This window comes from Euwallacea fornicatus, chromosome 7, assembly GCF_040115645.1.
Source record: "Euwallacea fornicatus isolate EFF26 chromosome 7, ASM4011564v1, whole genome shotgun sequence".
Classification (NCBI taxonomy): Eukaryota; Metazoa; Arthropoda; class Insecta; order Coleoptera; family Curculionidae; genus Euwallacea; species Euwallacea fornicatus.
Genome location: NC_089547.1, coordinates 673,867 through 688,570, shown reverse-complemented (window position 1 = coordinate 688,570; position 14,704 = coordinate 673,867). Strand labels below are relative to the sequence as shown.

The window sequence follows — 14,704 nt, the reverse complement described above, 5'->3', positions numbered from 1 at the left end:
GCATGAAACCTTTCATCTAGATCACAAACAGTTTATGAGGCAAAGGTTTAAATCAAATGCAAACCACATCAGCTCTAAAATCACCATTAACAATATGTGCTTAGTGGGCTTGGTAAAAAGGCTTTTACATAGCACCAGGAATGTCGTTCAGCTTTTCGGTTTATCCGCGTAACATCAAAACACATGATTATCAATAATATTTAAGGGGGCTATATATGAAAATTGGAAAACTGCCTCAGAAGAAAAAAGTCTAAACGTATTATAAGTATCCCCATTAAAAAATAATTATAATAAATTAAAAAAAAACTAAACGACCAACTCAGACTTTAATTAACCTTTAAACGAAACAATCTAAAAATAGTCAGAAACATTTTACTAGCAATTTCTAAAGATTTTCATTTTCACTTGTGTCGCAACTCTCTTGAGCCTCTTCCGTGGCAGCACTCTGCGTGCTGCACTCTGCTACCTTCTGCTTCTCCACTTTGGCGAAATAATTATGCTTCAACGCATCTGGGGCTGAGATCCTCTGCATGTGATCGATGCGCAGACAGTTTTCTAGCAAATCTAACGCATCGTTGTCTATCAGGTACTCGTTCTCGGCGGTGATGAACCGTTGCCAAGGTTTGCGCGTGTGGTGATTCACCAAGTGTTGTAAGTTGGAGTCCAAGTGAATGTTGTACTTTTTGAGGTAGCTGATCAGCTCCGACGTCCCTGGAAGAAGTCATATTTCGTGAGCGTCCAACGTGCTTTTAAAGCACGCACGACACCTTGTTAAGCGCAAAACACTCATTCTATACAGAGCTAGTTCTACGAGTATGAACTGATAAATTAGGCCCCAAATGGTTGGAAAAAATAATCGTCCAATATTCGGCCACGCCACTGGAAACCGCTAGCAATTTTGCATTATTACCTTCACGTATGCCATGCAATGACTTCCAATTTTGAAGTTAAAAAATATTAATTCTAGAGAGAATAACTTCTATCTCTAAGAATTGAAATATTTCAAAAAAACTCTGCAAATTTTCAACATTTCAAACAATAGAAACCAGTATACTTAGTAATAGAATAAATATTGCAAGGTATTAAAAAGAGTTATTCAAAAGAAATGGAAACCTTGAGAAAAATGAATATATCCCGTGAAATTCCATGCCAAAAGAACTTTATCATATTTGACTACTCCCTTTCTTTTCAACAACAGGGTTATCAACAATGGTTATATTTCCCAACAACCCTTACCTATTGCTCTCAACTTACCTAAAATTTTCACGATTCGGAAAAGTTGATCTTGGTTATCATTGCCATGGAAGAAGGGATCCTTGCGGAATAGCATAGAGGCGAACACACAGCCAAAACTCCACATATCCAGTGAATAGTCATAATAGCCATAATCCACCAGCAGTTCCGGACCCTTAAAGTACCTAGAGGCCACTCTAACGTTATATTCCTGCCCGGGATGGTAGAACTCAGCAAGTCCCCAGTCGATCAATCTTATCTTACGGTTTTCTAAGTCTACGATGAGATTATGAGGCTTCAGGTCTCTGAAAGTTTCGTTTCTTTTAGAAACGCATTCCGCGTAGAAGCGATCGCTACCTGTGCATGATCCCATTGGAATGGCAATAGTCTAAGGCACGTAAAATTTCATATAAATAGTAGCGGGTGTCTTCATTCGAGAGTTTTAAATAAACATTTTTGAAGTCCTCGTTGTTGACCAGTTGTTCGAACACCAATGCGGTCAGATCCATACTCGAAATGGCTACCACGGCAAGTAGCCGCACAATGTTTGTTCCCCCTTTTAGACCTTCTAGGATCTTTATCTCCCTTTTAATTTTCTTTTTTCTCACTGGTTTCAATATTTTGAGTACCACCCGTTCTCCCTCGGGCTCATGCAGCCCTTCAAAAACTATTAAAAATGTGTGGATTAGTGTCGCGAGTAAAGCAAGATTCCGTTTTCAAAACTGCATTTTTCTGAGTCTTCAACAACAAAGGTTAAGGTAAATGTAAATTCTCGCCCTATACAATGCCATACAAAATTAAAGAGCATGTCTGCACGTAAAAATTCTCTCAGTAACAGCAACGCATCCAGAATGGAATCACCTAGCTGCGATCGGATTTTCGTTTCCCGCACTTGTGATTCTTTCACATATTCCTGGGATTGGGATTTCTATGTTTGCACAATATGGCCAGAATCCGAGGATTGAACTCTACAGTAACCCAAGATTCATCAAATGTTGGATTGTTCGTTTTCGTGTAATAAATGTTTATTAATGGTCATGTTTTCGCTTTTTTTTTCAGGATATTTCATAAGCCGTGACAGATAAATTTACTTTCAAGGTTGATTTTCATTGTGCTTTAAAATGCGTAACTTTTTCTTAATTCAATGCGAAATTATTAAGGTGCTGACAATTTTAACTGCAGGCGAATTTCCACAGATACGTTAAAATTTGACCTGGGTATTGGTCAGGTTGCACGCTGAAGTTAATTCATATCAATAATTTGGCCCTTAACCAACTTGATAGCTTTTATTCTTTCGGAGGTCCCTGCGTAAGTTACCACTCTGTGTAGAAATGTAGCTACGCAGTTAGGTTGTATGTCGAAAACGGAAAAATTAACTCATATATCATATCTGATTTAGAAGCAATAATGTATTAAAAAATTAAGTATCAATTGTTTGTTGAACTACCGTGTGATTACCGAGTTACAGGGGCTGACATGAATGGCATTTTTCAACAACCCCTTGTGGCACGAACACTATAGCCGATAGAGGAATATGTCTTGCACCTAAAACTTTCTTCTAAAATTCAGGTTTGACAGAGTACCTCTTTTTTGTATCTCCTAGGAAATTCTGGAAAGCCCTCACATCCTATCCAATTTCGACGACCCATAACATCCCAGTTTAATTTTAAAAAATTCACATTAGCTCCTCATTATTGAGCGGTATTTATATTTTAACAGATGTTGGCCTCCAAATTGAATAAAAAATTCTTAGTTCAATGTCCCGATACCGCACTTCGTTGGTTTGCAAAATTCAAGTCAAATTTCCATACAAGTTATTAAATGATTCTTACCTATACTGTATTTACCACTGCCAATTTTTTTAACGAGGCTGTAGTGGTCGATTTCATCGTACGCTGGGTTGAAGCCATCATACTCGTAAAAGCTCTTTGGTTTCTTCGCTAAAGCGTCCGGATAGACCTTGGATATTGTTTTAATTTGGCCTGATCTTGAGTCACTGAATGGCAAACGTAAATGTTAGAAAAGAGTTTATCAAAAGCTGATTCAGTCAATAAACAAAAAAATAACCTCGTTAAAGCGACACATAAGGTCTATGAGTAAGAACAACGTCAACACTACGCATTTTAGTGTTATACTAAACATTTTGATTATGTTATACCTGATGGGTTTATCTGCCGATTGCGCAGCACTGCTTTTCCTGCTGTTTGCGGTGGAAGGAAAATCATCCGGTTCGCAATCAAAGTTAATTTCATGATACAAATAAGAACCCATTGTGATAATAGCTTTTAGTCCTTATTGGGAACTACACTGTGGGTATCTCAGCACCATTGGCTAACACTAACATGGCACAACTTAAACAATTTTTAAACGCACACAAAACATAATAGTCGGACAGAATAAAGGCCAACAGTCGACTGAACTATTAATTATTGCAAATTTACGTAAAATTTTTTAAGCGCGGTTTCAATGACAAACCACTTTCGTACGGACTGCACATATTCACTTCACCAGGAATCTACATGGAATTCGATATTCTGGTGGCGCGTCTTATCACTGCGTTTATCTGCTAAGCACACAAGTACTGCGCATCCATAAAAATCCCATTGAAACAAGATACATGTGATTGCACTATAAACCTGTTTATTCTCACTCGCCCTGTATTGTACAAATATTTACCCTGTATCTGAAGTCTGAGGCGGAATGCTTGACTGAGCCGGCAGGGTCGTATGCTTCATTTTAATCAGAAACATGCTTCCTATTATGTAAACCGTTTTTCAACTTGCAAGAAAACTTGAAGAGGAAAAAATGTTAAAAGCTCGTTTGTGCAACTAAACATTAGAGCTTAAACTGTTTACTTGGGGACACTTGAAAAGAATTTACATAAGTTATCATATCTGCGTTAACCCATTACGTGTCGACCTGTATTTAGATAATGTCAAATGAATGAAAGATTGGATCAAATCGAGCTAATGCTAAATTAACTGAGTAAATAATTGCAATAGGTGTATCAGCAACTTCCAGGCCATGGGTGCTCTGAAACTAATTTTGTTCACTTCATGCAAGTTGTCGTTAGGCTCGGTTTTGAATCAACCTGTCACTTTGACACATTTTATATTCAGTGTATGAATTAACCTTGACACATAAGTCGTGTTTTCAACTCTTTTCACAACGCTCTGACCAGGATTTTTTAATACTCCCGTCACAATGCGACCAAGTTAGCAGCAAGAGAGACGCTTATCAATCATATATTTGATGAACACCTAACTTGAGATTTAAGATAGGTCAATTAAATCACTGCTAAACTCAATGGTAAACCAAGATTCGACTACGCTGATGCGAAATTTTATTTGGATTTATACGAAAATATTGAGAAAAAATTGATATCGTTGAAATTTTTTTTTTTCGTAATTAGTGGTACAAAGACCAAATGGTCGATAATATTTTTCTCTGGAAATAAAACGGTAAAACTTCCTAATAACCCCAAACCCAGAAACATTCAGAGATCAAATTTGGAAATCGGTGATCCTGACGGTATCAGAGCGCTTCACGACTCTCCATGCTGAATGATTTTGGGTCTTATGACGCGACTTGCTCGAGTCCGTATGTCGCCTTCCTTACCTCACGTTCGCGAAGTTTGGGGGGGGGAAGAGGGTTGAGGCAACATTCCTTTCTATAGCCGTGGGTGTGGTCCTCATAGCCCCTGTGCTTCAGGGGTGTCCCTGCCTCTGTAGTGATAGTAGTTTTCCCACTAGAGTACTTTGCTTGGTTTATTGGACTCAAACTATAGCTCCGTACGCAATTAATGGTGATAGCCGTCACCTGGATAAAAAAATCTACATATTTTTGGACAGAGTGACTGTAAAACCACTTTCCCAAGTACTCCCATTTCATCTAAACTATTTAATCAAACTTTGACATAATGCTTGATATTTAAGACCTGAGATAATTCTTGTAATTTTTTTTGTTGTTAAGGCATACAATACAAAGCAATGTAAATATGAAAAGTCACTAATGAAATAGGCGCACATATACACCCACAGAAAGTGATACTACACCCACTCTGTTCAAAAATATGCAACTTTTTTATCCATTTATTTATTAATGTTGACTTTGACTAACATTTCAACAGCAAATCTATTTTTTTGCTTAATTTCTTCAATTATCTGCTTTATTTTTTGACTATTTACGTTGAATTCCAAACTTAAATCAACCAATTTTTTGTATGAAACACAGATCTAGAGGGGTCTAACTTAATTCTTAATGGAATAAATGGGCCTAAGAGAAGAAAATAAGCTTGTGAGATGTATGAGATCTAGGTATTTATATCCCCAATCTAGTACTACCAAATCCACACATTCGTCAACAAATCAATTTAAAACAAATATTTTCTTACGAATTCTCATCCTCATAATTGTCCAAAACATAAGGTTTGAACATGCCTTCTCCACTTTTGCTGTGTTTAATAGGAAAATTTGGACAGGAATTTTTGCAATAACTGACAAATGTCAAAATACTTTTCCCGATATGCCAGTGAGCATCTACTTGACTTGTCCTATTCAAAAAATTGCACTGAAAAAAAATCTTTCAAAGCTTAAATGTTGCGTTCCCATTGCATATTACCTGGAAACATTAAACACTCTTCACACCAAAGTTAACACCACACAGACACACAAAAATCTTTAAGAAGTCTGTTATTGGATCAAAATCTTGAAAATTGAAAGTCTTAACTGGATCCTAAATCACTCTATATTCACACATCTACCCTACAACATCCTAAAACACTATTCTGACTTCATGGTCTTATCTTTCAATTTATCTATGTAAACCTCCAAATCATCCAAAGGTCTGTAAAAGACATGCACCACTTGAGCGCCTGCAAACATGGACAGGAGGGCACAGGTGGTAAATTTGATGTATTGGCTCCAGCTTACACCAGCGGGCATCTCCTCACACTCATTAGCTACTGCTCTTGATACGTTGGGCTTCCAGCTGCCTTTTCTCTAGGATATTCAAGGCTTCGCGTTTCTTAAATGTTTTATCTGGAAAAGAATAATATTGTAGCTGGTTTTAAAATATGGGGGGCACATACAAAAGTTGACTTCGCCCACGTTCCAATTGATCATGGAAAACTCCAGAGCTGCTCCCAAGACGAAAAATAAAGGCAGAAATCTATACACACCCAAAGTCTCTTTACCTGGCCAACGGTCGAGAAAACGCCGTATTTTTGGGTTGTATAGTTTCATCAAAGCAGTTAACGATATTAAAATGAAATTACAATTAAAATCGTGGTTGAAGGTTAAAAAAAAAACTTAAAAAAAAAAAACTTAAAAAACAGCGTTCTGTATAAATGGTTTCTGTTTTGTAGCTCATTTGAAGAACTTCAACTTGTTATATATATATATTTCTCTTTCTCCTTCCTTTTGATGATAAGGCGTAAAGGAGACAACAATAAAAGCGGCAACTTGTCAACTAAGAAAAGAATACAATGGTCAACAATGGCAACAAAACTAAATAGAATTTAACCTTAAATTTCTGAATGTGACATTTAGATGTCAGTCAGTCTATTTTTTTAATATTTTCGGTCATAACATAAACACATCACAAAGTGGATATTCTTCTAAATTTCCTCAGTAAAAGAAGATAACAGTTTATATTTAACACAGCTGTAGAGTCTTACATTAAATATGAGCAATCCTAAAGAGTTGCCTCCACCGTATAGCACTCAGTATCCAGCTTCAGGTATGTCACACCACCTTCTCTTAAACATGCTTGCCTATCACAGTAACAAAGTGCTGAATGAAAATAATAAGTGCATCTAATTAATTAACCATACTGCACTTATTCAGTTATCAGAGTTATCCAGACAATAATACAATATTGTGTTGCCACCAAGTGTGTGACTGGCAACAAAGCTGTTAAGTTTGCTGTTGTTGCCTATTGCTTTAGTCTATTTCCTGGTAAAGTCAGATGAAACTTAATATAGGGCTGACTTAATGACGTACTCATTCTTCATCCATTCATTTAATGATTTAAAACTTTCATGATATTGACATGTGATTGTGAGTATCAGTTTATGATGAACTGGGAAAGAAACTATAATAACTGTGATAGGATCAACAACAATACCTCTATTAATCCATTCACTGTGAAAGCCAATACCAATTTATATCACTGAATTTATATTAGGGCACAGCAAAGTACTCTTGAAATATCTCAAAATATTTACTTCCCAAAACCTTGCTTTAGCTTAACTATACAGGGTGGCCCATTGAAAATGAAACAGAGGCATTTGCGGGTACTTAGAAATGTATATTTGAAAGATGCTCAGACACGTAAACTTTATATTCGAGGGGGACACATTATAAACATATACTCGCTCCTTTCACTTCAACACCCTAGCCGGGGTGAGTTAAACCCTTAAAATCTTAAATGGAAAGTATGGTCGAGTAGCACCTTGTTTGAAAGGTCTTTCGTTTCTCGTTATAATGATACCCAAATTAACTAACTTTTATTCAGTAGTTTTCGAGAAATTTGGAAAAATGTGATTAAATTGCCAACAAGTGGAATGCTCTGTTAAAATCGCAAATTAGGAAAATTAATAGTAAAACATTAACAAAAGTTCTTTTAATTGATCAGATACTCAAACTGTTCACCATTAGCTTCCATACAGTAATACAAGTTCTGGTCCTATAGAGTGGCCGGCTAGGTCTCCAGACTTGACTCTGTTAGACTTCTTCTTATGGGGCCATTTGAAAAGCAAGATCTACGCAACAGAACCGGAGTCTCTGGAAGAATTGCGACGACGAATTGTTAATGAATGCCGTCTGATAACTCCACAAATGCTTCAAAATGTTAGGACTCGTTTTGAATAGAACTTGTATTACTGTATGGAAGCTAATGGTGAACAGTTTGAGTATCTCATCAATTAAAAGAACTTTTGTTAATGTTTTACTATTAATTTTCCTAATTTGCGATTTTAACAGAGCATTCCACTTGTTGGCAATTTAATCACATTTTTCCAAATTTCTCGAAAACTACTGAATAAAAGTTAGTTAATTTGGGTATCATTATAACGAGAATCGAAAGACCTTTCAAACAAGGTGCTACTCGACCATACTTTCCATTTAAGATTTTAAGGGTTTAACTCACCCCGGCTAGGGTGTTGAAGTGAAAGGAGCGAGTATACGTTTATAATGTGTCCCCCTCGAATATAAAGTTTACGTGTCCGAGCATTTTTCAAATATACATTTCTAAGTACCCGCAAATGCCTCTGTTTCGTTTTCAATGGGCCACCCTGTATATAGTAATATTAAAATATCTTAAGAATCTGCCCTTTCTCCCCTTAATACTGGCATTAATGGCTGAATCTGTCAAGTGAATAGAATGATAATACTTTTGATAACATCCTCACAGGTTTTTCTATATGGTAAAATTTAATTTTGCTTACACTTACATTCAATACTAGGTAAAAACGAATTTAAGGCAGTATTACAATTTCGAATGAACATAAAATTTAAGAATATCTTGCATGAAATCCTTGCAGAAGCCATAAGTAATAGATAATTCTTATTCCACCACATCCTATGATAACCTTCAGGTTAATTAAGGGGATAACCAATTTATCCCAGACAATGTGATCTATGTTTTAATTCTGTTCAGACAGCATCATGACAATTGAGATCAAAACAATAAATTGTGTGTTAAGCTCCTGTATTAAGCTGTTTTCATGAAGACTGAATCACATATCATTTCTAGCGATTATGGAAATGTGTTTATCAAAATCCTCTGGCAAAATTTAATGAGAAGTTAATATGTTTCTGAGAAATAATGTGTTACTTAGTTGTCTTAAATATTGTGAAATGGCATATGAAATTTAAAGCGGAGATTCTTATTTGAATATGCTATACCTTGAAATCTAAATTATGTAAAAATACCTAAAAAATGTTTCAAATTCAAACCAGACACAAAACATGTTGCAAATATACATATTTATAATATTAACACTTAAATTTTTATTATAAGATATTGAGACTTTTTTTATTTGAATTTTATTGGATGTTACATAGCCTTGCAAACAAGCTAGTGATTACTTATATGCTTGAAATCTAATGGAATAAGCAGTATGATTGAAGTGAGTGGCAAGGTGAGAGCTTCAGCAAAAACTTAGCAATGATAAGATAAACAGAGATGGGAACAATGAAATTGATTGATTTGCAAGTAAATAAAAAAAAAAAAACAAGATAAAAATTAACAATTCTATGTAAGATAATAATTAATCATTGTTTTCTTGTTACCAGTATGTTTCAAGTTGTAATACATCCACTTGTTTAATTTTCAATTATAGTGATAAAAGTTCTACCAAGAATTCATATTCATGGGTAAAAAATTTTATTTGCAATATTTTTACATATCATTATTATTTAACTTCACTGAAACACGAAAGTGACCATTAAAAAATAATTAACCCTTAAATTAGTATGAATGGTACTAGGTTGACTGAGTTGAATAGAGTTGAAGTTCTTTAAAGTGCGTTTGTTTATCTGTTTACTTTTTGTCATTCTCCCAATTTATATGAAAGAGTTAGAAATGATGGATATGCGCCAGGAGTTAAAATGGAAGAAGCTGAAACACACCATATCATTCTGTACAGAATCTATGAAGGAATATCATGAACAAAATTCATATCATTATATCTATTTAATTCAGGTTATATTGTACAAATAATTTCATTTTATGACGGTTTGCAATTTGTAACTTGGAAAGACATTACCTAACAGGATAACAGTCTTTTCAAACCTCTGCCCCAAAACTATTTTATTATTGAAGCTATCGTATGGCAGTATCTTTATGTTACTCTCTAATTACTTATTCTAGGAGGTTACGAATATGGAGCGCAACCAGGCGGAGCATACGTCACAGGACCTCCTCCTCCAGGCCCTTACTATCCCCCAGGTCCGCAACCAGCCTACTACGGTCCCCCTCCACTACAAACAGTACCTCCACCGCAAAGCTACGGCGCAACCGCAACTACGATTATAGTTGAAAATCCTGAGGTTATAGTGGTCGGTAAGTTTCGTTGTTTCATTAAGTATGTTGTCTTGAAAAATTAGAGTTTCCAGGAGCGTGTCCAGCTTGTAGAATTGGAGTTCTAGAAGATGATTTTACGTGCTTAGGAGTATTATGTGCAATTATGTTTTTCCCTTTGGGGATTCTTTGCTGTTTGGCCATGAGAGAAAAGAGGTGTTCCAGCTGCGGTGCCACATTTGGTTAAGAGAAAGGTACATTACTCATTATATTTATTCAAAATTTATTATGTTTTAAGTTTTGCTGATTTTATGTGAATTACTTTATAGTTTTATTTTAATGTTATAAATATCACACTTTTCTTAATTTGGTTTTCGATGTCGTTCATTAACCATAATCTATACAAAATTTGCGCGATAGCATGGAAATCCAATATATTCCCCATTATATGTTGTTTACAGTGACAGGTGGCTCTTTTGAATATTGAATAGTGATATTATTCATTGTTGTCAAAATCTGCTCCGGGCAACGTCCATTATATACGAAGAAAAACTACGCTATTTCCATGAATCTGTGGGATTTTTCTGTGTAGATTGATATCACTCAAACGTGCTAACATACAAAATTCAGAATAATCTACTTCACCATTCTACTCAATATTACAATGATTTGAAAGTAATAACCGAATGTGCCTTATACTCATCCTTTTTGAATGCTATGATTATTACATTATTGTTACTCTGATTTACTTATTGTAAAGAAAAAATGAATATAGGTAAGTACTGTGTATATATGTGTGTATATATGTATATATACAGGGTGGCCCATTGAAAACGAAACAGAGGCATTTGCGGGTACTTAGAAATGTATATTTGAAAAATGCTCGGACACGTAAACTTTATATTCGAGGGGGACACATTATAAACATATACTCGCTCCTTTCACTTCAACACCCTAGCCGGGGTGAGTTAAACCCTTAAAATCTTAAATGGAAAGTATGGTCGAGTAGCACCTTGTTTGAAAGGTCTTTCGATTCTCGTTATAATGACACCCAAATTAACTAACTTTTATTCAGTAGTTTTCGAGAAATTTGGAAAAATGTGATTAAATTGCCAACAAGTGGAATGCTCTGTTAAAATCGTAAATTAGGAAAATAATCAGTAGTGACTATTAATTGTAAACTGACCAGATTAAGTTTAGTTGTACTATTTCACCAATTGTTATTTCTTTCGAATAATAAAAAAAAATCTACTACATCTTATCAGGTAGGTAGAGGAGGCAGAGGAAGTAGAAAAAGGCGAATGGAATTTAAACTTTGAATATATTTAAAAAAAAGAGAGATAAAATATCACCGCAGCTATTGCAGTGAAGTATTCAAATGTTAGATACCGAATAAACTTCAGCATCGAGTTTAAGTGGATTAAATTTGAAAATAGGAAAAATTTTACAATGGTGTATTCTGTAGAGGAAAGAGTGGAAATAATTTCTCTTTATTTCAAAAACGACGAGAGTGCTAATCGCACTGCGGGTTTGTTCAATGAACAATATCCAAACAGACATGTTGGTAGAAAGTACATTTTAGAGCTAGTTGCAAAATTTCGACTAACCGGATCAGTACTCAACAAAAAACGGGATCCTGAACGTGAATTTACAATTAGAAATGAAGCTGCCGAGATTGAAATCTTAGGACAAATAGCTGCAAACCCAACTTTGAGCACGAGGAAATTAGCTACAGTTAGTAACATCGCTAGAACAACTATTCAACGAATTTTGAAACATCATAAATATCATCCATACAAGATTCATCTAGTGCATCAATTGAATGAAGATGATTTTGATCGGCGGATGGAGTTTTGCGAACGTATGACTGCAAGGATAGCTGCGAACGGACATTTTTTATTCAATATCTGCTTTTCGGATGAATGTACTTTTTTTCTAAACTCTACTGTCAATCGTCATAATTGTCGCTATTGGGCAGATAATAATTCCAGAATTTTTCACGCTGTCCACACTCAAACTCCCCAAAAATTAAATGTTTGGGCAGGTATTTTTGGGGACCGTTTGGTTGGACCAATCTTTCTTGATGGCAATCTGACAGGGGAGACGTATGTGGAATTACTGGGGAATACTGTTTATCCCTTACTCATTGACATTGTTGAACATGATGACCGCTATCAAGACAACAGTGTTCCAACAAGACGGAGCTCCTCCACATTATGCACGACGTGTTAGGGAGTTTTTGAACAGAGAGTTTCCAGAACAATGGATTGAGCGAAGAGGTCCTATAGAGTGGCCGGCTAGGTCTCCAGATTTGACTCCGTTAGACTTCTTCTTATGGGGCCATTTGAAAAGCAAGAGCTACGCAACAGAACCGGAGTCTCTGGAAGAATTGCGACGACGAATTGTTAATGAATGCCGTCTGATAACTCCACAGATGCTTCAAAATGTTAGGACTCGTTTTGAACAGAACTTGTATTACTGTATGGAAGCTAATGGTGAACAGTTTGAGTATCTCATCAATTAAAAGAACTTTTGTTAATGTTTTACTATTAATTTTCCTAATTTGCGATTTTAACAGAGCATTCCACTTGTTGGCAATTTAATCACATTTTTCCAAATTTCTCGAAAACTACTGAATAAAAGTTAGTTAATTTGGGTATCATTATAACGAGAAACGAAAGACCTTTCAAACAAGGTGCTACTCGACCATACTTTCCATTTAAGATTTTAAGGGTTTAACTCACCCCGGCTAGGGTGTTGAAGTGAAAGGAGCGAGTATACGTTTATAATGTGTCCCCCTCGAATATAAAGTTTACGTGTCCGAGCATTTTTTAAATATACATTTCTAAGTACCCGCAAATGCCTCTGTTTCGTTTTCAATGGGCCACCCTGTATATATATATACTATATATATACATCTATATATATATATATATATATATATATATATATATATATATATATATAACATAGGTATGTATGTTTTATGTTATGTATACAGTGTGTCAAAGATAAAATTGCATGCACTACTTGGGGATTTCAGAAACCACTAGAAGAGCTATAAAGTCAGTTCATTAAGGACAACATTGTGCTACGACAAGACCTGATATTTACAGAAGACTACATTTTTTTGATTATGCATATTTTTAATTACTTTCTATACTAAATAGACAATTTTCTAACTATTCTAGTGACGTAGTTGACAAGATTTCTATGAATTGAAATGTCTATAGAAAAAATGCTATATAGTGCAGGGTGTGGTTTTATTTGGGACTGAAAAAATGTAATTTGATGATCGTTTCTCAAAAACGACACTAATTTAAATTGGACACGTTTTAGCTCTTAAGAAGGTACCTATTCTTCCTTTTAAAGACATTTTTAAATAGTACCTTCAAAATTATATATTTTTAAGTATCTTCTTAACGAAAAAGAGCAATTTTTTGGAACCGCCAAGTACCTACTATAGGTTTTTATCATTGCGTTTATTCTTAGTTTACCTTATTTCTAATTCAGTCAATTTCCTATTTCACACTGTGTCTAATATCCACAAACAATGCATCTTGGACACACTGTATATACCTCATATTATTATTGATGTTATTATGTTACTATAATTTATATCGGGCATAAAGAAATTACTAGATTTTATTGCAGGTTATACATAAACTTTTAATAAAAATTAAGTTACGCAGCCGTTTTCATTCGCTAATATTTAAAACTGAGCCAATTTTACCGTTCAAGGGAGAAATCCTTTTTGCTACCGGTGAAACTCGGCATCTGTTAACGTTTAATTGAGAAACCGTTCATGTAAATTTCTCTATATCAATAAATTTACATGACCATTTCATACTTCAAGTTTTCTATTGTATGTTATAGCGGCTTAAGCCCTACTGGCCAACAAGGTTTTCCGTTGGATTTTGCTAATGAGTGGGATATAGCCGATTGCTGGTTTAATAATCCGATTCTTGAAATCTCGAATTGATTTTAATTGCCCTTTTAAATAGGAATTTTGCAAAGAAGCTTCAGGATTTTTGTAAACATTTTGAAACATACTTGAAGAAAAATAAAAGAATTCACTTTAATTATAAGAACCCGACTATAGGTCAAGGTTAAGCCAGAATACAAGTTCCTATGCTCTTTATCACCGTTGCGCTATTATCTAACTAAATCAAGGCTTGTTACTTAATCTGACTAAATTTTCTATAATAAATATTTATTGGCTAGTATGGACGCCAGTGCAGGAATCTGTGAAATACGGATATTCATACACTTTAAGTGGCCTACGCTGGAGGGAATCAATTTTGGGCTCTAAAGTAAACTATAGTAGCTAGAATTGTTGGTAGTTTTTTAAACCTCTGATAGAATTGTTCAGAGAATGCCCTTCGAAATAAGTCCCTTAGACAGGTATCAAAAATAAATTCAAATAGTAACAATAAAAGTGGAAAAA

The 14,704-nt window shown here is 35.0% G+C and overlaps 5 protein-coding genes across 9 annotated transcripts in view; 2 read left to right on the top strand and 3 right to left on the bottom strand.

Moving 5' to 3' along the window:
• Positions 1-307: 307 nt before the first annotated feature.
• On the bottom strand, positions 308-5,766 carry LOC136340126 (casein kinase II subunit alpha-like). Of its 3 annotated transcripts, XM_066283927.1 has the most exons (6): positions 5,627-5,766; positions 4,852-5,052; positions 3,066-3,229; positions 1,591-1,900; positions 1,255-1,538; positions 308-711 (listed from the first exon to the last, which is right to left on the bottom strand). In XM_066283927.1, the coding sequence occupies exons 2-6, from the start codon at positions 4,926-4,928 to the stop codon at positions 386-388; spliced, it is 1,161 nt and encodes a 386-aa protein (XP_066140024.1). In that variant the 5' UTR covers positions 4,929-5,052; positions 5,627-5,766; the 3' UTR covers positions 308-385. The 3 variants fall into 3 exon arrangements, with proteins under 3 accessions (XP_066140024.1, XP_066140027.1, XP_066140023.1); XM_066283930.1 differs by lacking the exon at positions 4,852-5,052 and having other exon boundaries at positions 5,627-5,755; XM_066283926.1 differs by lacking the exons at positions 4,852-5,052; positions 5,627-5,766 and adding an exon at positions 3,392-4,812.
• Positions 5,767-5,961: 195 nt separating this feature from the next.
• On the bottom strand, positions 5,962-6,176 carry sloth2 (sloth 2). Its single transcript, XM_066283963.1, has one exon. It carries the CDS (start codon positions 6,174-6,176, stop codon positions 6,015-6,017), a length of 162 nt encoding a protein of 53 aa, XP_066140060.1. The 3' UTR covers positions 5,962-6,014.
• On the bottom strand, positions 5,962-6,476 carry sloth1 (sloth 1). Its single transcript, XM_066283961.1, has 2 exons — positions 6,323-6,476; positions 5,962-6,272 (listed from the first exon to the last, which is right to left on the bottom strand). Exons 1-2 carry the CDS (start codon positions 6,474-6,476, stop codon positions 6,190-6,192), a joined length of 237 nt encoding a protein of 78 aa, XP_066140058.1. The 3' UTR covers positions 5,962-6,189.
• A 310-nt stretch (positions 6,477-6,786) lies between these two features.
• On the top strand, positions 6,787-13,954 carry LOC136340140 (membrane protein BRI3-like). 3 transcript variants are annotated; one of them, XM_066283959.1, is made up of 4 exons: positions 6,787-6,972; positions 10,108-10,299; positions 10,353-10,511; positions 13,301-13,954. In XM_066283959.1, the coding sequence occupies exons 1-3, from the start codon at positions 6,918-6,920 to the stop codon at positions 10,502-10,504; spliced, it is 399 nt and encodes a 132-aa protein (XP_066140056.1). In that variant the 5' UTR covers positions 6,787-6,917; the 3' UTR covers positions 10,505-10,511; positions 13,301-13,954. The 3 variants fall into 3 exon arrangements, with proteins under 3 accessions (XP_066140056.1, XP_066140055.1, XP_066140057.1); XM_066283958.1 differs by lacking the exon at positions 13,301-13,954 and having other exon boundaries at positions 10,353-10,628; XM_066283960.1 differs by lacking the exons at positions 6,787-6,972; positions 13,301-13,954 and adding an exon at positions 9,501-9,611 and having other exon boundaries at positions 10,353-10,628.
• The window catches only part of Dscam2 (Down syndrome cell adhesion molecule 2), a 133,984-nt gene continuing 129,674 nt past the window's right edge, over positions 10,395-14,704 (top strand). Inside the window, exon 1 of the mRNA XM_066283885.1 lies at positions 10,395-10,511. The gene's annotated coding sequence lies outside the window, so the exon portion shown is untranslated. The remainder of the gene's footprint in view (positions 10,512-14,704) is intronic.